The sequence below is a fragment of the Leptidea sinapis genome, chromosome 10 (genome assembly GCF_905404315.1).
Source record: "Leptidea sinapis chromosome 10, ilLepSina1.1, whole genome shotgun sequence".
Lineage (NCBI taxonomy): Eukaryota > Metazoa > Arthropoda > Insecta > Lepidoptera > Pieridae > Leptidea > Leptidea sinapis.
Window position 1 is genome coordinate 13671709 of NC_066274.1, and position 22351 is coordinate 13694059.

Genomic DNA, 22351 nt, shown 5'->3' on the forward strand with positions numbered 1-22351 from the left:
AAGAAATCATATATTAACAGAATAGACTTAAAAATGTACTATATATTATATACTAACAAATAAAAGATTACAATAGCGCGTGCGTGTTTTTGTGTGTGTGTGTGTGTTGTGTGTATTCAAACAGCAAAAACAAGTTTTAGGGCATCGTAATGTAGTGTGCTATTGCAATGTTAAATTATTCATGTGTGCGTTTGTGTATCAATTACAAACACCGAATGTTGTCTAGGTAACCTATCTATACTTTTAAATATCATTGCTACTCGCAGTATCTCTGTTACGTATTTAGTTATCGAATTGAACATATCAAGTTTAAGGCTCACCAGCCTCGACATCAGTCTGCATCTGTTGTTGATACCCTTGTCCTCGTAAGCGATTTTTAAATTGTTCCAGGTCGCATACGCCGTCGTAGCTTTGCGAACGCGTACCTTACACTAGTTCTCTATCGGTAGGCAGATCTTGGTGCGTGCCCGTTGATCACCCCGCTTAGCAACCGCGTCTCCATCAGCTGGGCCACTTTCCACGTACTTCCATAAGTCATCACAGATATAAAGATAGTTTTTGTTTTTCTTTTGACATAGAAAAAACCAGCAGTCACTCTAAAAATCCAAACATACGTCATGATTCATACCAGCCAGTCAATGAACAATTGTACTTCTTTGCTCTAACAGAACTATGACAGCCTCTGGAAAAATCTTTCTGCTATGAAAGCTGTGATCATAAATTTATTAAAATTCTGATATGGAAATCAAATTAACTACAGGACTACTAAATTACTATGGAGCGACATCGTATCTAGACTACAGACTTGATTCCGGTGTGCGTCAAGCGTAAGAATTTTTAATTAAGATACTCTGTGACACTCTGTGACACCCTGAATGAACGTATTCTCTTTGTTGTGACTCAATGACAGTGACAACTTTGCTCTGTAGTCTGTGTTTTTAGTTTTTACAAAATTAAGTTTTTTTAATTGTTGCAGAATATATTACATATAATTATTTAGATTGGAAAAGGGAAAATATAAATACTTATATCAATAAGTCAATATAGTTTTAGGGTAATGGTAAAGCTAAGTAGTAAACTAAGCGATTTGTACTTTTAATTTAGATTGTTCTGAAATATAATAATCAACCAATAGTTTTGTAAGTACATTCTAAGATTCATAATAATTCATTAATGATTAGTTTAAAGTAACTGGATATTTATGTGTTTTTATTTAAAACAGATTTTTTTTAGAAAAATCTTTCGTAGTTAATTCAGAAGGGAAGTATATATAAGATTGCCCTTGCAATCTCATCAAAAATGATTTATCCTTTATTTAAGTAATCTAGATACTAATACATAAAAAGGTGCTATATTCTAAATATACAATGAGTCAAAAAGTGGTTACATTAAAATTACTACTTTAGGCTATAGTATTGGTATATAAATAATATGAATATTATTGCACAAAACTGAATTTAATTATTGCAGTTAATTGTTAATATATATTACAGCAGGAACTCTGTAATCTGATCCCCTTCTAACCCGACCAACATTCACCTCACTAAACATATGCCTTGAATGTGCTGGTCAAATAGACATTCCTTGAAAAATTGCTATACAAAGCATTTTATTTATCATTAAATACCACCCACAAACACAACACAACAACAAACTAAAAATTGGATTTGTCTAAAAAATTTTTATAAATGTTTATAAATCTAATATATAAAATTCTCATGTCATGGTGTTAAACTTTGAACTCCTCCAAAACGGCTTGACCCATTCTCATGAAATTTTGAGTGCATATTGAGTAGGTCTGAGAATCGGACAACATCTATTTTTCATCCCCCTCAATGTTAAGAGTGGTCCACACGAATTTTTTTTTCTTTAATTTTTTTGACATTTTTTTTTAAATTTGTTTGATTATGAGTCAGCATTAAAAAATACATACAACTGTAAATTTTCACCCAACTACAATCAACAGTTACTTTTGTATTGTGATTTTTATATACAGAATTAGACGAACTAGTGTGGTTGAATATATTATATAAAGCTATGTAGTTAAATATTAATTGTTTATCTATTAATTCCTATAAAAAATTTTTTTCAGAACACTATGTCTCATAAGCCGACTCCATATAGTCCCAACTTTCCTCCCAGTCAAGGGTATGCTGCACCAGATGAAGGTGGAAATTCACGTGAGAGCTATCCAATGCATCCGCAGCCAGGCTATCCTGGGCCACCACCATCTTTGCCACCTGGAGCTCAACCATTGCCTGGAATGCAGCCAGGGTGGAACCCAGGATTTCAGCCTGGTTATGCTCCAGGCTATCCACATCCACAGCCTGGTTATCCTCACCCTCAACCTGGATATCCTGCTCCAATCATGCATCAGCCTGCACCAGCTCAAGCATTAGCTCAAGCACCAGGTATGATCATAACAATAATTTTTATCATCTTTGCCCAACACTAAACTTATAAAAAAATAATGCTTAATTTTTTTTTGTAATTGAGCAACTATCATTGAGATTCTTAAAGAATTACTGCAGTCCTTGAAGATAAACTGATCAATTGAATTCTGATTATTTAGTATGTGGTAGAAAATGAATTAATAAATTTAGTTTTCAGGAATTGTTAATAGAAAAAAATATTTAAACTAATCTATGCATTGCAAAAATATATTTGAAATAAATCTAAATCAATATAGAAATCAATTAATTAATTATTACTGCCTTTTAGGCTTGGATTTTAGCAAATTACACCATGTGACTAAAAATTCTATTTGAAATTATATGTATGCTTTACCTGCTTTTGTCCTTACACCTTTAATCTGTCTCACCACACATGGATTTACACACTGTTTCCATGGGAAATTTAGTCACTGCTTGTTCTAGAGCATAGTTTCTCAACCTTATTTTGCTCACCACCCACTTTGAGAATATATTTTTTTTCTAGAGTATTATAGTGTATTTTATTGCCTTTTTAGACTATATTTTTTATCTACCCACACCCCATCTGCACCATCTCAATGCCCCCTAATTTTCTCTGGGTCTTCTACTGCCCCCCCCGCCGAAAGTCTCAAACGCCCACAAGGGGGCATTATCGCCTATGTTGAGAACCTATGTTCTAGAGATTTCTTTATTGACATTATGACAAGTGTGGGGGCAAGATGAGGGCCAGTTTTCAGCTCTTATAAAGTTTGAAATGTTAATAACCAGCCAAGCTTGGGACCAGAACATGTAGACCTGCTGGAAAGTTCAAGGTACTTTTCTTTACTTTTTGATAAAAGTGGAGCATTGTTACTTCTTGAGAAGACACCCATGGCCAAACCATGGCTGATAGAGTCCTATGACCATGTTGACCACTGTGAAGCTTTTCGGAGTTATCAGCGTACAATTTTCATTTTGCTTGTTGTAATGGTCTACAATTTTTTTTCGTCAATTAGATTCATATCAGGTTGGTTTTCATGCACTTTTGTGTTCCAAAATACCTAGATGCTTTAGTACTTTATTCAGGTAGTATTGGAGATTTTGTTATATTTGTCATCTCTGGTAGCATGTGTAGAATAGCGCTGATCAAATTTCTGGCAATTGAGTGCTCTGTGAATGGCTAGATCACTTGATGTTGCATAGAGATATACCTGATTGTATGTCTTCCACATTTGTCACTGGAACTGTTCCAAAGAGCTATTTGACTTGATTCCTGTCTCCAAATTTCACATGATACGCAACAAATTAGGATATCATCCCCCAGTCTGGATGTGTGGTGTTTGTCTACAGTGTGGTTTGCCAGGAACTTTCTTCCATATACTAGTAAGCTATGGAATTAGCTTCCTTGTGCACTATTTCCAGGCCAATAGAATAAAGGTATCCACAAAAAAAGTGTGTATACCTTACTAAAAAGGCTGGCAACATTCCTATGATTCCTCTGAGGTAGCAAAAGAATGTTGGTGGTGGTGATTACTTAACACCAGGTGAGCCGTGCACTCATTTATCTTCCATAAAAAAATGAAGTTTAGGAGAAGAAGAAGTTATATACTTACCCTGACCGGTTTTGTGATACAATTTGTAAATTTATTTCTAGATTTAACATTAATTGTCTACATAGAAATGGTAATGCCATGTAATGGACATGTCTCATTCTTGTTCCTTTTTGGCCAGGAAATAATCTCCCATATTTGAATGTGTGTTGTGTCAATACAATCCTGTGTGGGCAGTCTTCTGATTTAAGTGTCAATGTTATCTGGACCGACTGTTCCTGCTCTAATTTTCCACTTCTTCAGTAATAATCCTTTTTTATCCAGGCATTCTTACAGTGTTGTTGATGATCTGTCTTAATCTTTATAACAGAAGAGGACTGCAGTATCTTTCGCATAGGTTAGATAAGTCACTGCCATAGATTGAATACAGGACCTTGGGGCAATCCAGATTGTATTGGCCAGATTGATGACATATCTTGCAGGTAAAGGTTGTATTTAGTATAAGGCAGGTGGCATTTGTAGCTTTAGTTTATATAAGATGCCCTCAAGCCACATGAGGATTATGGTTGAGCAGTATTCTTTCCTTTGCAGAACTTGTTGTATTATATGTGACGACACTCTGAATATTTGTGCTATAGATCCATGGTGTGCACGAAAGCCGAATTTGTGTGCCAGAATCAAATTCTGTTCTTCTAGCAGTGTAGAATAAGGTGTCCAGCACCGCATTGAGAGCAGTGAAGGTGCGCGGAATGTGAGAGCTGGCCCGTGCAACTGATCGACAGAAAGAGACAGCAAGGAGACTGTGCTTCCGGGATCGGCAATAGTTGTCTGGGGTATAGAGCCTGGCCAGCTGATCATGTAGATGCGGAGCATAAATTTTGCAAACCATGACTATTTGATCATTCGCTCTCCTGGTCTTAAGTGAGTGAGTTGTAACTAAGGCAGCCCAGGAGGAATGCTGTAGGACACATGAATGGGTAGTGTCCAAAGTTATTATTGTACACAAACCTGAGAAAAGTTTTTTGGACCTTTTCAAGTAGCCTGTCATAGGTGGAATAATGGGGGTTCCAAACACATCAGATTGCTTCTAATTATCTGCGAACCAGCGCATTATATAGAAGGCGAAAGACACATTTTGTTTTAAAATTGCGTGCATTTCTCAAGACAAATCCCAACCGCTGGAAAGATTTTATCAAAATTGAATTTTTCCATAAATCTAATTGGTTTAGTACGTTTTAACATCATAATCATACTTTGGCTTGGTATATTATTAAAGGGAGTTAACTTTATCTAAATATTATGAAACGTCTTATTAAATTGTTTGTTTCTTATTAATGTCCTTAGTGCAACTCGAAAGTAATTACTTTTCGCAGATAATAATGTTTACAGTAACTACATTTAAAAGCCGTTGGATGATAGATAGGCATTAATTAGTGTATTCAACTATTGATAGCAGTACTGTTTTGTGAGAATCGCAAGAAATAGTGTTTATTTTGGTGATATAATTATTAATATAATGAAAGTTTTGGTTGACAATTCTGAAAACTATCAATATGATATTATACATGAGGACACGATAAATCACGACAAATTAAGTAAAAAAGAAAAGAAATCCGCAATACAGAAATATTTTTTGCGAAAATATGAGAGAATTTCGCATTTAAAAGATAAACATGTGCTAGTGGAAACTCTGAAAGCGTCAACATTTAAAAGGAAAATAAGTGAAATATATAGAAGTGTGTTTAAATCTTGCAGCTCCAAATATGGGAAGTTAATATCGGATGATGAAATAAGGTTTTATTATCCAATCATAGACAATAAACATGTGGTGGAGGGTATATAGTTTGTGCTTAATTGGTAATATCTAAATACATATTATTTATCATTGAATCAATGCAATGTGTTGATGTAACATATAAATTTTCCATGTGCAAGGGTGTGTTAATAATGGCTTAATCGAATTCGATGTTTTTGTACCTGTACCTACTGGATTTTATCTCGCTTAAGTTGAACTTTATGTGTCTGTTATGGAATTGCTTAATTTTGCGACCAATTCGTTTTATGCATTTGGACGCCTTTTATTTTAAATACAACTTGCGTGAAGCCAGTTTATATATGTTTGGTCAAGTCGATATCTCAGTTCCAAAGAGTAGCGATTCAGAAGAGGGCTCCCAAACATAATTCAAAAAGCAATTCGAGTATATTTCAAGTAACAACGTTCACTTATCGCCTTGTTTCTCTGTGGTAGGTAATGGTGGGTTTATGTCTTTTTTGTTTTTCTATACTGTTCCCTCCAACGCTGGGGTAAACTCTTGTTTTTCTAGAGACTCATTCATAACCAGTTCTCTGTTCATCATCCATACTTCATACGATGTCTTTCTCCATACATCCACATTTACACTTTACAACGGTGGGGTACTTATTCTATTTTAAGTTCCTTTTTTATTTATTCTTATTCTACTTATTTCGACACACATATATTCTTATTTAACTTATTCTATTAATTACAAATAATATTCAATTTTACAGTTACCCGGTACATACTATTCTTAGTTAACGATTTGTTTTTATTTATTACCTTTTCTATAATTACTTAATAGTATCTTAAAAATATATTTTATCGTCCTCCATTATTATACATATATTATCCTGCCTTATTTCTGTTCCTATTTCTATCTCTATCTTTGCTCTACTGCTACCGTATTCTGTAATTATGTGTGCAACTGTTTCATCAACATTAGGATCACAATTACATGACGGGCTCTCACTCCGCTTAAATCTGTTTAATTGGGAGAATCCCCAATGCCCCGTAAACAGTTGCACAAGCACTGGGTCAAGTTTAATTTTCTTTAATATTTTATAAGTTTTTATTAAATTAGGAAATAATCATTTGGTTACAGATGCTGTACTTCCTTCTTTATACCTACTATCCCATTCTTCTATCGTATTCATTCTTAATTCTCTCTTTACACACGAAATAGGGTACTTGTCATACTCGGGTTTTGTCTTTAAAAGCAAAGCTGCGTCCTTCGCCAACTCGTCAGCTCTCTCATTCCTTTCCAGTATCGAGTGCGCCTTCACCCAAAATAATTTAATAATTTTGTTTCGAATTTTGTTCTTTTTCAAATTCTCTTGCGTTTGAAGAGCTAGGGGAGCTAGCCGTTTGGAGAGAAACTCCACCTACTACTGTTTACAGTGCAGAGCGGGAGTCGCTGTAGATGTTGGCGGAGGCCGCCTTGCTTTTATGAACTACCGCAGTTGCTTTATAGAGTGCCAGCAATTCCACCTGGTAGACGCTGCAGAAAGACTCCCAACTTTACTTTCTTTGAGCCGTTCTCCCACTGAGACAATGCGGCTCAAACTTTCCCTTGGATCTTACTTCCGTCTGTGAATATTTTCAGTCCCGAATGCTGGTGTATTTCTGCAGCATCCTCCAGACATTGGAATGTCAGCCTCAACTGATCTGCTGGATGTGGCAATTCAACAAAGGGCACAGGTCTCTCCACCTCCCGGGACCCGATCACCAGACGAGAATGACCCTTCTTTATTTCATAAAGAGAGGCCACTTCCTGGATTCTGAGGTTAAGCGATACGGTCCCGTACGCCTTGACACACTTCTGGACTAAACCCCTCTGCTTTGCATCCAACTTTCTCCTTAGACCCATCTTCTTAGCGGCTGGACCCCATGCACTCGCCGCATACAATACTATCGGTTCAACTGCCGCCGTGTAGATGGTTCTGACTATCTCAAGTCCCGGTCCCCAGTGCACTTTTGTAGTTCTTGACAGTTGTTTATAGACATTCAATGCTCTGCGGCACACATTTGTCACATGGGCATTGAATGTCAGTTTAACATGCGTACAGACTCAAGTGCTTCATTTGCCTCTCTCTGTACTTTCTGTATGTGAACTGGAGAAAATCAGAACCACATCATCAGCAAACACCTGGCAGTGAACGTTCTTTCTCTCCAATTCTTTCAACAGTGGATCCAACAGCACATTCCAGAAAGTTGGTCCCCCTACAGACCCTTGCATCAGTCTTCTTCATCCATTCTGACCCTGCGTACCTCACCAGCACCCTCCTTTCCGAGAGATAGCTGTCCACCAAACGCCTAAGGTTGACTGGGCACTTGAGCTCCGCCAGCCGGTACCGAATTGCAGGCCACCACGCACCATCAAATGCTCCCTCCATGTCCAGAGATATAACCAAAACTGTCTTCTTGTTAGCGCGCTCTTTTTTAATATATTGTATCATGTCATACAGAGAGTCCTCGGGGCCGCGCTGCGGCATGAACATATACTGCCGGGTGCTCATTTTTGGCAGGACATGCCATGAACAACCATCTTCTCAAAAATCTTTCCCAAAACTGGTAATAAACCGATCGTGCTATATGATTTCGGGTGTAACTATCCTTGCCAAGTTTACGCAGGGCTACCACAATCGCTATCTTCCATACCTTGGGATAGTAGGCTAACTGTAGGCATTTATCAAGGCCACGTCCATATAAGTCAATGTCCAAGGTGGTAGCTGCCTTTCAGATGTCCGCTGTGAACCCGTCCTCCACTCCTGGTGCCTTTTTTGGTTGAAGCTATCAGCAGACAACCTTAATTCCTCCACTGTGAATGGAGGGTCGTTTAATTCATTATGCGCGCTCTTGGTCACTCTTTCAGCTTCTTCTGTCACTCTTTGGTGGTCGACCGTATCTTCCCCAATGTCATCAGCAGGATAGAAGGTATCTGCCAGCATTCTGGCAGACTCTCCGTCCAGATCTTACCCCGGTGTACAAGCGGTGCGTCCTCTTTCCTATGTGTGGTCCGTTTTATCACCCTGTACACTCCATCCCACATGCTTTCTTTCTCTTGCTTACAGCAAAAATTTTTCCAGCTGGTGTGTGCATTCCGTACCTCTTGCGAAAGAGAGCGTCTCTCTTTGGCCTCAAGATATTGCTCAGCGACCCATGTTCGGCGGGCAGGACAACCATTCCTAATTCTGCGTTTCTTGGTTAGGACTTTTTTTAGTTTAGTAAGTTCGTCGGTCCACCAGGGCAACCCTAATTGTTTTTTATTTTTTATTTTTGGCATAATATCCTGACAGACTTCAGATGTGCAATTTGTATATTTTTCTATGGTATTTTCTACTGTTTCTACGCTTTTAATGTCGTCAATTTTCAGTTTATTAATGCTATTACTTTGCTAAATTTGGGTCAATTTAATATTAAATACACCCCAATTCGCTTTCCTAGTATTGAAAATTCGGGTTGTTCTTTTTATGTCTACTCCTTCTGACTTTTGCACTCTGTAGTTACATCGTCCGAAACTCCCCAATTTTAAATTTTGTCGATCATGTCCGCCGAACATGTTGCGATGTCCATATGGCTACTAAATCTTCAACCACAAGGTGTGGGCTCGTCTCCACAGTTTAATATATGCATGTACGATTCGCCTAAGAGGCCTGCAACATCCTCCTCTCGTGGATAAGACCACGTCTCTACTCCCCCACCCCAAGTTCCACGCATTTACATCTCCGCCGAGTATCACGCGTCCGTTTCCCAAACCCTGCACTGCACTCCTTATTTGATCGAAGTAGGGATCCAGGCGTTCGTCCTTTTCTAAGTATACTGCCACCACCCCAATTTCCCAGGTGCTAGTTCTCAATTTTGCGACCACTACATTTTCTGTTGTCAGGTGTGGGTACTGGGTGATGTCAATCGATGAATCAAATAGTGCGATGGTAGCCTTAATAACCCTTTCATCCCTTTTGCAACATTGCACCACTCTCACTCCCGGGTAGGTCCTCATTTCCCAACCTCGACCAATATAGGGCTCCTGGAGCATGGCAAAAGCTGTTTTGGTCTTACTAGCAGCCATGACCAGTTCAGCCGTGGCACTCCTCTGTAGGTTTGCCTGGATAACGTGATACCCGGGGATCGCATGATTAGTGTCCCTAGTTTGTTGTACATCCTCACCTGAGATCACCTTAGCAATACGCTACCGATGATCTCGCCAATGCTTCCCACTTTATCCTTACTGGACACTCAGCACTAAATGCGTTGTGGTCGGCCTTCTCCATTTTGGCAATTTGGTAGTTCGGACAGTTTGACACTTGCCCGTTGCGCCAGCTCTCACACTCATACCGCAGGTGCCTGCCTCCACAGTGACTACAAATATTATCCAGGTTAGAGCAGAACCTCTTCGTGTGTCCGTAACCCAGGCATTTTGTGCACTGTGCGAGAGGTGAGTGATCATCTACTCTGACCCCTCTGTAAATCAATGTGGGCTGCTCCTGCCTCCGTCATTCTTTTCCATATAAATGGAGAGACCCGTAGCACTACGTGGCTTGTTAGTGGGTTCCTGGTCTTTCTCCTAAATAACACATTCATTCTATTTTCTTCCTCCACCGTGACTTCAAGAAGCTTGGAGTTCTGGGTCCTGATGGCCTCCAAGATTTCCGCATCCGTGTTTATGGCCATGACACCCCTTAGAATGTTTTGTGGGTCCTTGTTTTTAATTTCTTCCACTAACAATACCCCTCCTTCCCTTCCAATACTTTCCCTCACCTACTTCATCTCTTCCTTATCCTTACATCCAATTATGAATAAATATTATGTAATTTTTCTTTTTGGAAAAGGGATTTAAATAAAGTGAGAATATTGCTTTAAAAAAATTTTGGAAAAATTAAAAAATTCCTATATTATTTATTTTACGACAAAAATTTTTGGGATTTTTTTCGGTTATACAACTAAGAGAAAATCAAAAATATATGACGTTGCTTTTGTTTCCGAGATAGAATTTTTTGAAAATGATGCGATTTTTCAATAGTATATAATTTAAAAACTATATATCCGATCGCCGCAGTTGAAGTGTCGCTCTTCTTCCCTTGATTCCGTGCAGCTTCCCAATTGATCACCTTTACTCTAAATCTTCAAAATCAAGTACCTCGTGGCCACGTGGCACTTGCTTTTTTGGGTTTTATTTCGGCCTGGTGGTCGATAAAAATCCAAACTTGGTGTCAATTTGTAGAGTTAATCAAACTTACTGTTTTTCCAACACTTTGTAGCTGAGGTATCAATGTCATTCCACTAGCTTCACTATTATATAATCTGCATATACTCATAGCGCTATCATCATGTTACACAGGAGAATTATGAACCGTATCAAAAAGTTTTAAACCCTTAAGCCTTATCCACAGAGGGACAACGGCATACGAAATCCAGCAAAAGGTCTTCCATCTCATTTATCGCCTTATTACAAGCTCTTCTCTTTCGTTTGTTTGCTTTCTATTGCCGTCGTACGCGTGCATTTAAAATTGCAATTTTTCGACCAGGCCTATAGGATGATAAATCTGAAGTAGTTGAGCATCTATCTTTAAAATAAATTTGATTTCTCAAGTTTAACCTCAAAAGATATAAATTAATGCAGACATTATCGCAACATATTGTTACTATGGTTAGCAATTCCAGTATGTGTATTCCAGTAATGATTATTTTTATCTAAATGTAATTCGGTCAGTCAACTCTTTCTATATTATGTTACTGTGAATAATTATTTTCGTCTAGACACAATAGTTTTTCTATATTTTATTGTAGTTTGAAAGGTATGTGGGTTGCAAGTTTCGGCAGCGTTTATAATATGCTTAGGGAACCTAAGCCTGAGATCTATAGAGCGTACTTAGACTTTGCTCAGACTTTACTTGCGTAAAACTCAGCTGAGTGTAAGCTTAGCATAATCTTTGATTTCGTTTTTATAGTTATTTTTAAGCTCAAAATTATACTAAGCTTAAGCTAAGACAGACCAATGCAAAAGTAAAGTTCGCCTTTTATTTCACTAAGCTTAGTCATACTTTACGTTGCTTTACGTTACATAAGAGCGAACTTACTCTATAGATCTCAGCCTAAACCTCGTCGCTGACACTCGTCGACTAGGCGGATCACACTTGACCTTATTTCTTGTGCTTCTCGTCAGAGACTGATCATCAGTTTCATGTCAGAATTCGGCATTCATTGCTATTTATAAGCAGATTAATTATTATTCTAGGTGGCTGGATGAATATTCCACAAGGACTCAGCAACTGCCCACCCGGCTTAGAATACCTTTCTATGATTGATCAGCTCCTTATCCGCCAGAAAGTAGAACTGTTGGAGGCTTTTGTCGGCTTCGAAACTAATAATAAGTATACAGTTAAGAATGCACTCGGGCAGAAGGTGTATTACGCCGTAGAAGATAATGATTGTTGCACGAGAAACTGCTGCGGACCAATGCGTCCCTTCGATATGAAGATATTGGATAATTACCGTAATGAGGTGAGTTTCGCTTATAAGATACATAATAGCTTTAAGGGTATATGTATACACTTTTATAATAAAGTCCCAGCCACTGTTAAAAAATGGCTCTGTCGTATATCCTATTCTCCACAGCTTTTTTATAACAATAACAGTACAATATTGTATATTTGATTAAAAAGAGTACAAAAACTTGCTGGGAGAGTTTTTTGAGCCGTTTTTTCTCTCTCAGAGCGCCACTTGTTTCCGAAGCTGTAGTGGTGTCTAGTACATTATAAACGACATCAAAAATAATTCTAAAGGAATCAATTATGAGAAAATAAATGCCTTTTACTTCTCTATAAACTAAACGACGATTATGCCTTTTTTTCGTAATCCCTGGGTTCATTTCTCATTTTAAGACTTGTACCTTAATCGATTGATCTTTATGCTGGCTTCCATTTATATCCAAAGCAAGTCCGTTGATTTCTTCTTTGGGATGGTAAAGAGTCCTCTTCGACAGGTCGATGACAGTACTTGCACATCTTCTAGAGTTCCAGACCTATCCTTTTTAAGGAGGCACATTATTATTTTAATATTTTCGTATTTTTTAACAAAGAGAATCTGAACCACACTGGCTTGGCAAGCGTTTGGGTCACTGGTTCAAAGATGACCTTTGTCCATGTTAACATCGTTGGAACAAAATTTTTCGCGTTAAATTGGGTCGTTATTTTACTATAAATTTGCTTGAAGCTGGAATAAATATATCCATATCCATAACTCCGACATTGTCAATTGTTCGCTAGCTTAACAAATCCTTTTTTTTCCTCTATAACTCTACAACATCTAGGCTGGATTTAGTGCTCGATCGACGGTGAGTGCTAAACGTCGGACGAGCGTGGCGCGTACCCGTACACACTGATCATGTTGCGTTTAGTGCTCAGCTGACGGCAAACTTGATAGCGCGTGTACAATTGCGAAGAAATATATAGAAATATATTCATTTTTAACCTCTTTAATATGTGCGTACTACTTACGCAAACGATTACGCAATTAATTTCAGAGATGATATCATGTTACCCAATTATTATAGAGCGCCTAATTGAAGGAGAAATTTGAACAATATATACGAAATTGCCGGAACCTAAATTTTTCTTTACGATTTTTGATTACGATGCACGCGCGTACGGTCGGTTGCTCGGTCAGCGTCGCACTGAATTGAATGCACTTATTTATCACCATTGCGTGTCAGCGGACCGATATAAGCTCGGCCGACCATTCTCTTCGGCGAGACGTTACTGTAAGCGTGTAGCAATTCAGCGGTAGACTGTACGCGTTCATATTATGTTTTCATTGTTATAGCTACGCTTGACCGACGTCAGTGCTCACCGTCGGCCGAGCACTAACTCCATCCCTAATCTAATATATAAAATTTTCGTGTCACGGTGTGCGGGACCGAACTCCTCCGAAACGGCTTGACCGATTCTTATGAAATTATGAGTGCATATTGGGTAGGTCTGAGAATCGGACAACATCTATTTTTCATCCCCCTAAATGTTAAGGGTGGTCCACACGATATTTTTTTTAATTTTATGACATTTTTTTTAAATTTGTTTGATTATGAGTCAGCATTAAAAAATACATACAACTTCAAATTTTCACCCATCTACGATCAACAGTTACTTTTGTATCGCGATTTTAATATTATTCTGTTCCATCCACAAATCCGCTATAGGGTTGCAAGATGGCAATGGACCAATACTTACAATAATTGTAGTATGATAAATTTGGTTGGTCTGAGAAGTGGTTGCATCTACTTAATACACCCCAATTGTTTTTAAATACTTTATATAGCAATACAACGTTTGCTGGTTCAGCTAGTGTTCTCTATAATATTCTTAGGAAATATAATAATCGGCAGGTAATTCACCTACACCGTCCCCTGGCCTGTGATTCGTGCTGGTGTCCGTGTTGGCTCCAGAGCATGGAGGTGACGGCACCGCCTGGTACCGTGGTGGGCTCCATCGAGCAGGAGTGGTCCATCTGCAAGCCATGCTATGTCATAAAGAACGCCACCGGCGAAGTTGTGCTGAGGATCAAAGGACCGGTGTGCACGTTCTCTATATGTGGTGAAGTGGAGTTTAATGTGAGTATCTATCTCTAGAAGCTGTTGCCTGTTCATGCTCTATTGTCTATTGATAGTGAGATTCTATCATATTTATATTTGACGACCAATATTGCCTAGTGCTTAGTGACCCTAGCTACTGAGCGGGATGTCCCTGGTTCGCATCCCGGTAGGCAAACATTTATTAGTAGAGTCATGGATATTTATTTTTATTTATGTATGTTTAATATCGCTATCAATATTTTTTGTACTTTGTACCCATAGTACAGGCTATGCCTAGTTTGGGGCAAGATAATTTGTATAAAAATGTGTTAATATAAATAAAAAATATACCATGACCCAAGTGCATTTTAAAAGTAAAAACCTGTTTTTGTGACTCAATAGTATTATTATATAAATATGGAATAGAAAGGATTCAAAAGCTTCTCGAATAACATAAGACACTCGATCCAAATCGTTATAAGATTTGCTTTTAATATGCGGAACTCTGTAACTTATTACTCGGTACGCTCGTGCTTAATAGCAGGCCATGTAGTTACTGTCTGTACCATAGAATAATCTCAATTGCAACTGCTATTAAGCAGGTCTAGTACGTAGTTATCTCGCATCATCTGTTTCTGTACCATAGAAAAATCTCAATTGCAGCTGCTATTAAGCAGGTCTAGTACGTAGTTATCTCGCATCATCTGTTTCTGTACCATAGAAAAATCTCAATTGCAGCTGCTATTAAGCAGGTCTAGTACGTAGTTATCTCGCATCATCTGTTTCTGTACCATGGAAAAATCTCAATTGCAGCTGTTATTAAGCAGGTCATGTACGCAGTTATCTTGCTTCATCTGTTTCTGTACCATGGAAAAATCTCAATTGCAGCTGCTATTGAGCAGGTCATGTAGGTAGTTATCTCGCATCATCTGTTTCTGTACCATAGAAAAATCTCAATTGCAGCTGTTATTAAGCAGGTCATGTACGCAGTTATCTTGCTTCATCTGTTTCTGTACCATGGAAAAATCTCAATTGCAGCTGCTATTGAGCAGGTCATGTAGGTAGTTATCTCGCATCATCTGTTTCTGTACCATAGAAAAATCTCAATTGCAGCTGTTATTAAGCAGGTCATGTACGCAGTTATCTTGCTTCATCTGTTTTTGTACCATAGAAAAATCTCAATTGCAGCTGCTATTAAGCAGGTCTAGTACGTAGTTATCTCGCCTCATCTGTTTCTGTACCACAGAAAAATCTCAATTGCAGCTGCTATTAAGCAGGTCTAGTACGTAGTTATCTCGCATCATCTGTTTCTGTACCATAGAATAATCTCAATTGCAACTGCTATTAAGCAGGTCTAGTACGTAGTTATCTCGCATCATCTGTTTCTGTACCATAGAAAAATCTCAATTGCAGCTGCTATTAAGCAGGTCTAGTACGTAGTTATCTCGCATCATCTGTTTCTGTACCATAGAAAAATCTCAATTGCAGCTGCTATTAAGCAGGTCTAGTACGCAGTTATCTCGCATCATCTGTTTCTGTACCACAGAAAAATCTCAATTGCAGCTGCTATTAAGCAGGTCTTGTACGTAGTTATCTCGCATCATCTGTTTCTGTACCATAGAAACATCTCAATTGCAGCTGCTATTAAGCAGGTCTAGTACGTAGTTATCTCGCATCATCTGTTTCTGTACCACAGAAAAATCTCAATTACAGCTGCTATTAAGCAGGTCTTGTACGTAGTTATCTCGCATCATCTGTTTCTGTACCATAGAAAAATCTCAATTGCAGCTGCTATTAAGCAGGTCATGTACGCAGTTATCTTGCTTCATCTGTTTCTGTACCATGGAAAAATCTCAATTGCAGCTGCTATTGAGCAGGTCATGTAGGTAGTTATCTCGCATCATCTGTTTCTGTACCATAGAAAAATCTCAATTGCAGCTGTTATTAAGCAGGTCATGTACGCAGTTATCTTGCTTCATCTGTTTTTGTACCATAGAAAAATCTCAATTGCAGCTGCTATTAAGCAGGTCTAGTACGTAGTTATCTCGCATCATCTGTTTCTGTACCACAGAAAAATCTCAATTGCAGCTGCTATTAAGCAGGTCTAGTACGTAGTTATCTCGCATCATCTGTTTCTGTACCATAGAAAAATCGCAATTGCAGCTGCTATTAAGCAGGTCATGTAGGTAGTCTAGTAGTTATCTCGCATCATCTGTTTCTGTACCATGGAAAAATCTCAATTGCAGCTGTTATTAAGCAGGTCATGTACGCAGTTATCTTGCTTCATCTGTTTCTGTACCATGGAAAAATCTCAATTGCAGCTGCTATTGAGCAGGTCATGTAGGTAGTTATCTCGCATCATCTGTTTCTGTACCATAGAAAAATCTCAATTGCAGCTGTTATTAAGCAGGTCATGTACGCAGTTATCTTGCTTCATCTGTTTCTGTACCATGGAAAAATCTCAATTGCAGCTGCTATTGAGCAGGTCATGTAGGTAGTTATCTCGCATCATCTGTTTCTGTACCATAGAAAAATCTCAATTGCAGCTGTTATTAAGCAGGTCATGTACGCAGTTATCTTGCTTCATCTGTTTTTGTACCATAGAAAAATCTCAATTGCAGCTGCTATTAAGCAGGTCTAGTACGTAGTTATCTCGCCTCATCTGTTTCTGTACCACAGAAAAATCTCAATTGCAGCTGCTATTAAGCAGGTCTAGTACGTAGTTATCTCGCATCATCTGTTTCTGTACCATAGAAAAATCGCAATTGCAGCTGCTATTAAGCAGGTCATGTAGGTAGTCTAGTAGTTATCTCGCATCATCTGTTTCTGTACCATGGAAAAATCTCAATTGCAGCTGTTATTAAGCAGGTCATGTACGCAGTTATCTTGCTTCATCTGTTTTTGTACCATGGAAAAATGTCAATTGCAGCTGCTATTGAGCAGGTCTTGTACGTAGTTATCTCGCATCATCTGTTTCTGTACCATAGAAAAATCTCAATTGCAGCTGCTATTAAGCAGGTCTAGTACGTAGTTATCTCGCATCATCTGTTTCTGTACCACAGAAAAATCTCAATTGCAGCTGCTATTAAGCAGGTCTTGTACGTAGTTATCTCGCATCATCTGTTTCTGTACCATAGAAAAATCTCAATTGCAGCTGCTATTAAGCAGGTCTAGTACGTAGTTATCTCGCATCATCTGTTTCTGTACCACAGAAAAATCTCAATTGCAGCTGCTATTAAGCAGGTCTAGTACGTAGTTATCTCGCATCATCTGTTTCTGTACCATAGAAAAATCGCAATTGCAGCTGCTATTACGCAGGTCATGTAGGTAGTCTAGTAGTTATCTCGCATCATCTGTTTCTGTACCATGGAAAAATCCCAAATGAATTCGACAAAAATGTCAAGCTGACAACATACACAACAATTATTGTTCTTCGCAATTTGTTATTTTTAAAGTGATAACCCTCACTTCTGGGATTAATTAAACAAATAAAATTTGAAAACAAAACGATGACAATGAAGGATGCGGGATACGAGCCTGCCACTTCTGGCGTTCCGTGCGAGCGCTCTTCCACTGAACCAACAGTTCGAGTGACGTATCGTTGATAAATCTTGTCTGTCTTGTTCAACTCTAAGGTCTTAAATCTCATATTGTTCTTTGCATGTAATAGAAAACAGATGTAACATATTCTGCGATGCAAGCACAGATATAACTTGCATATTTCATATTTTAGAGAGAAATAATTTTAGATTCTAAACGTAATATTGAGATTGGCATTCATCCAACATCACGAATTTGTCTATACTGGTTGGTAAATTTTTAAACTGATTGTACACAGGTATTTATTTTTCCTGTATATTTTAAACCTATTGAAGAGCTAAAAAAATATAATTATCATTTTAATCAAGCTATTTTCTTAATGATTGTTATGATATCGTTCTGTTTACTTGATATGATAACGCGCTATAGTTATGAAATAAGGATTTGATATCGTTTACTGGTTTTATTATATACCTACAAGATGTAATTAATTCTATTACTTACATGATTTAAATATGATATAAGTATCGCAGATTTTATTTTAAGCTATATTTGGATCATAATTATTACCAGTGAGAGGTTTCTTTGCACAGGAAGCCGGCTAGATTATGGGTACCACAACGGCGCCAATTTCTGCCGTGAAGCAGTAACGTGTAAACATTACCGTGTTTCGGTCTGAAGGGCGCCGTAGCTAGTGAAATTACTGGGCACATGAAACTTAACATCTTATGTCTCAAGGTGACGAGCGCAATTATTGTAGTGCCGCTCAGAATTTTTGGGTATTTTTCAAGAAACCTGAGCGGCACTGCATTGTAACGGCAGGGCATATTAATTACCATTAGCTGATCGTGCTGCTCATCTCGTCCCTTATGGTCATAAAAGAAACTCCGCTGAAAATTACTTTCCTCAGCAACAACAATAGGTACAGAGCATGAACACCATATATCGTTGGGAAGGTCTTGATGAGAAAACTATAAAATATTGGAGTTTGGGTTTCAAGGTGGTTTGGTTCAAAAGCTATTCAGTTTCAAACATTTCCCATAGAGTAAAAATAAGGTTTGTTTACTAGAACGTACCAGCAATTTATTACGAACTTCAAAATAATCGTTAAAAAAGTTTGTGTGGTAAAGGTTACTATAACATAAATGACTTTCTTAATGATACCACAGATTGGGAATGGTGCGACCGGCCTCGGGCAATTAAATAAAAAAGTTAAAAGTTATTGTACGATATTACATAATATATTGGAATTAAATTAAAAAAAGGGTTTTTCGAAAGATCTTATAATCATTTTGAATAAAATTATTTGAGTTTGAATGCAATTGACAAAGACTTCTAACTTATTTCTTCTTGTCTCATAGGTATATTCAAAAGATGGAGAAACGAAGGTCGGCAAAATCACTAAACAGTGGTCCGGCTTGGCACGAGAGGCTTTCACGGATTCTGATTATTTCGGAATCAGTTTTCCAATGGATCTCGATGTTAGGATTAAAGCAGTTTTATTGGGAGCATGCTTTTTGATTGTAAGTATGATTGTAATGATGACAAACTTAGATAATGTATATGTCTAGAGTCTAGACTGTGGCAGCTGTGAACACGACCAAAAAATTGTGGCGAACTGATAACCTCTATTTTCAGCAACACACGCACACTAAATCAAAGTGACATACGTATTGCGAGTGTAAGACGTAGCTTGTCACGCACACTAAAGTAATAAATCTGGCCTGTTATCATGTGTTGACAAGAGGCTCTATTTAGAATTATAAATTATCTGCCGTTTTATTATAATATCACTATTGAAATTGTAATATCACGGCTTTGAACATATACCTACGATAGATATACGATGAATATTTAGACTTTTTACCAAAATTATTAGCTTTCATAGCGGATAAGCGTCGGGCTTACAAGAAGTATTAATTATTTAGACTTAGTCTGCTATTTTTCTGACAATATATTCAAGATTTTGAAGCAAACAGGAAAATACAAGTGGAATCTTTAGTAAAGTGATTTGTATTATTAAGTTGACATTTCCTCATAATGTATTGGTTTGTGCACGAACAAAACCCGGTAAATAAGTACAAATAATATTTTTTCATCGCGTATTTACCAGTGGGAGGCTCCTTCGCGCAGGATGCCGGCTAGATTATCCGTACCACAACGGCGCCTATTTCTGCCGTGAAGCAGTAATGTGTAAGCATTACTGTGTTTTGGTCTGAAGAGCGCCGTAGCAAGTGAAATTACTGGGCAAATGAGACTAACATCTTATGTCTCAAGGTGACGAGCGCAATTGTAGTGGCGCTTTGAGTTTTTGGGTTTTTCAAGAATCCTGAGCATTGTCATGGGCAGGGCGTCTCAATTACCATGAGCTGAACGTCCTGCTCGTCTCGTCCCTTACCGCCAGTTGCAGAAAGCATATTTAAAGTTAATGCTTAACGAAGCATATAACGATATCACATGCTATCTTTGACTGTCAAAAAGAAAAAGAAAGTGACATTATTATATTTAATGAAATATTAACTTAAACGATGTTTTGTGCAACTGGCGGTTACTCTTATAAAAAAAGGTGCCCATCAGAAAATTTATTTCATCGAAAATTCCATAGAAATACTTTTAACACCCAATCGTGACAGATGCATTATTATTATGTTAGTTATCGCTCAATCAACACCCTAAGAAATCTCTGCAGTTAGACATCCATGTATGTATGTTCGTTAGTCTCGCTAATACCCAGCAACGACATTACTTTAAATTTTTCGTTTCGCTGTCTTGCTACGATCTGGTTTAAAACTACCCTGCACTCATTGGTGAAACATACCCGTCCAATCCCAAAGGTTTAACCGTTGGACATGATGGCGTCTTTCTACTTTAGAAGCTTTGCCACGTTCATACGAACCTATCGCCGTTTATTTAAATATTCTGTGAACTGTACGCTCGCTTACTTGCACTCCTCGCACAACATTACGTTCATTTACCATTACTAAACACATTTATGAGATAAAAAAAAAACAATGTCAAAAAATTTCCCACGAAAATGGCAAATATTTGACGATATATGGATCGTAGTCAGTAGTTTCGCCCAGTGGCCTACTCACTTAGCTAGAAGTCCCGCGTTCGAATTCCGATAGGTGCAAACATTTATATGATGAATATGGATTATATGATGAATATTTTTTCCGAGTAATGGATGTATGTTTAATTAGTTATATCGTATTAAACATATCGTAATCTTACACGATGGGAGAGTTTCTTACGGCGCTTCTTCTCTCTCAGAGCGCCATTTGTTTCCGAAGCGGTAGTAGTATCTAGTAGTTATTAGAAATGACATCAAAAAGAATTCTAAAGGAATCAATTTTGAGAAAATAAATTCCTTTTATGCCACCCGTAGTGCAGGCAATACCTAGTTTGGGGCAAGAATATTTGTGTAAGAGTGTCAATATTATTATTATTTCGGGCTTCCATAGCCGTTACTCGAGTGTTCCCACAAGCGTGAACTTGCAGATAACAGTTTTCTCGCGTAGAAGCACATCTTTGACTGCTTGGACCCTCTTACTGACAAGAGGACAATTAAATCTGTGGAAACGGCGATAAATCGTTGAAATTGATGCTAAGTCTGGTGATGACCACTTTTCGTATTTCATTTGTCCTAATAATCTGATGTACCTAGTGTTAAATCGACCTGAGTTTATTTCAATTGATAAACCCTAAGATTGATTTAAATGTAACGAACGAATTTAAGAATCACTATTCTTAAATATTTCATATAGCCTAGTCGTTCAAGTGTAAATTATTTATCGACTTATCGATTTCTCTTAAGAGAGAAATTTTATTGCTATGTCGTCACGATTTTCGGTTACGCGTCATCTTCAAAGTTCAGTATAGGGACGCAAAGAATAGTATAATAGTTTGAAAATGATAAAATACAAGGAGTTATTTGTATGCATGTCTATAATAATAAAATAGTTTTAATTTAATACTATATTTTTCTTAAGCCTTATATAATCCAATATCTGTGAAGTTGTAAATTATAGAAAACTGGTATGTATTTTAAAGAAGTTTCACTTCTTACTTGTATACTCTGGTACAAACACATATTTTCTAATAATTGTAATGTTTAATTTCCAGGATTTCATGTTCTTCGAAAAGTCTGGAAACGTGGAAAGCGATGGGCCCGGAATGTTGTGAACTTATAAAATTATTTCAAAATCTTTTATTATTAATATGACGTTGAATCTCTCATTTAGTATTGCTTGTACCTATTATAAAAGGTCACCTTTGACTGCAATTTCGTTTCGTTATCGCAAAACAAGTAGTCCAATTGTCAGATTGTTACAATAAGTCAAAATCAGTCATTATCGTGCGTAGATAGGAGATGGACACTAGGGGTATGTTCCGATATGCACTGCGACCACTGTACAGTGTGCCGTCAATTTAATATACTGTGAAGCCGTTCCTTTATAGCCAGTTATACTGGTTACTATTTAAA

The 22351-nt window shown here is 37.6% G+C and overlaps 1 protein-coding gene across 2 annotated transcripts; it reads left to right on the plus strand.

Moving 5' to 3' along the window:
* Window positions 1-910: 910 nt before the first annotated feature.
* Window positions 911-22104, plus strand: LOC126966337 (phospholipid scramblase 2). 2 transcript variants are annotated; one of them, XM_050810328.1, is made up of 6 exons: window positions 911-1054; window positions 2093-2411; window positions 11995-12260; window positions 14140-14364; window positions 19227-19388; window positions 21991-22104. In XM_050810328.1, exons 2-6 carry the CDS (start codon window positions 2099-2101, stop codon window positions 22048-22050), a joined length of 1026 nt encoding a protein of 341 aa, XP_050666285.1. In that variant the 5' UTR covers window positions 911-1054; window positions 2093-2098; the 3' UTR covers window positions 22051-22104. The 2 variants fall into 2 exon arrangements, with proteins under 2 accessions (XP_050666285.1, XP_050666284.1); XM_050810327.1 differs by having other exon boundaries at window positions 1004-1139.
* Window positions 22105-22351: the final 247 nt, after the last annotated feature.

Excerpts from the sequence above, each read along its gene's own strand:
- LOC126966337 (XM_050810328.1), top strand. The coding sequence starts at position 2,099 with ATGTCTCATAAGCCGACTCCATATAGTCCCAACTTTCCTCCCAGTCAA. Across the intron at positions 2,412-11,994 it reads AGCATTAGCTCAAGCACCAG|GTGGCTGGATGAATATTCCA; the intron begins GTATGATCATAA and ends TTATTATTCTAG. Across the intron at positions 19,389-21,990 it reads TGGGAGCATGCTTTTTGATT|GATTTCATGTTCTTCGAAAA; the intron begins GTAAGTATGATT and ends TTTAATTTCCAG.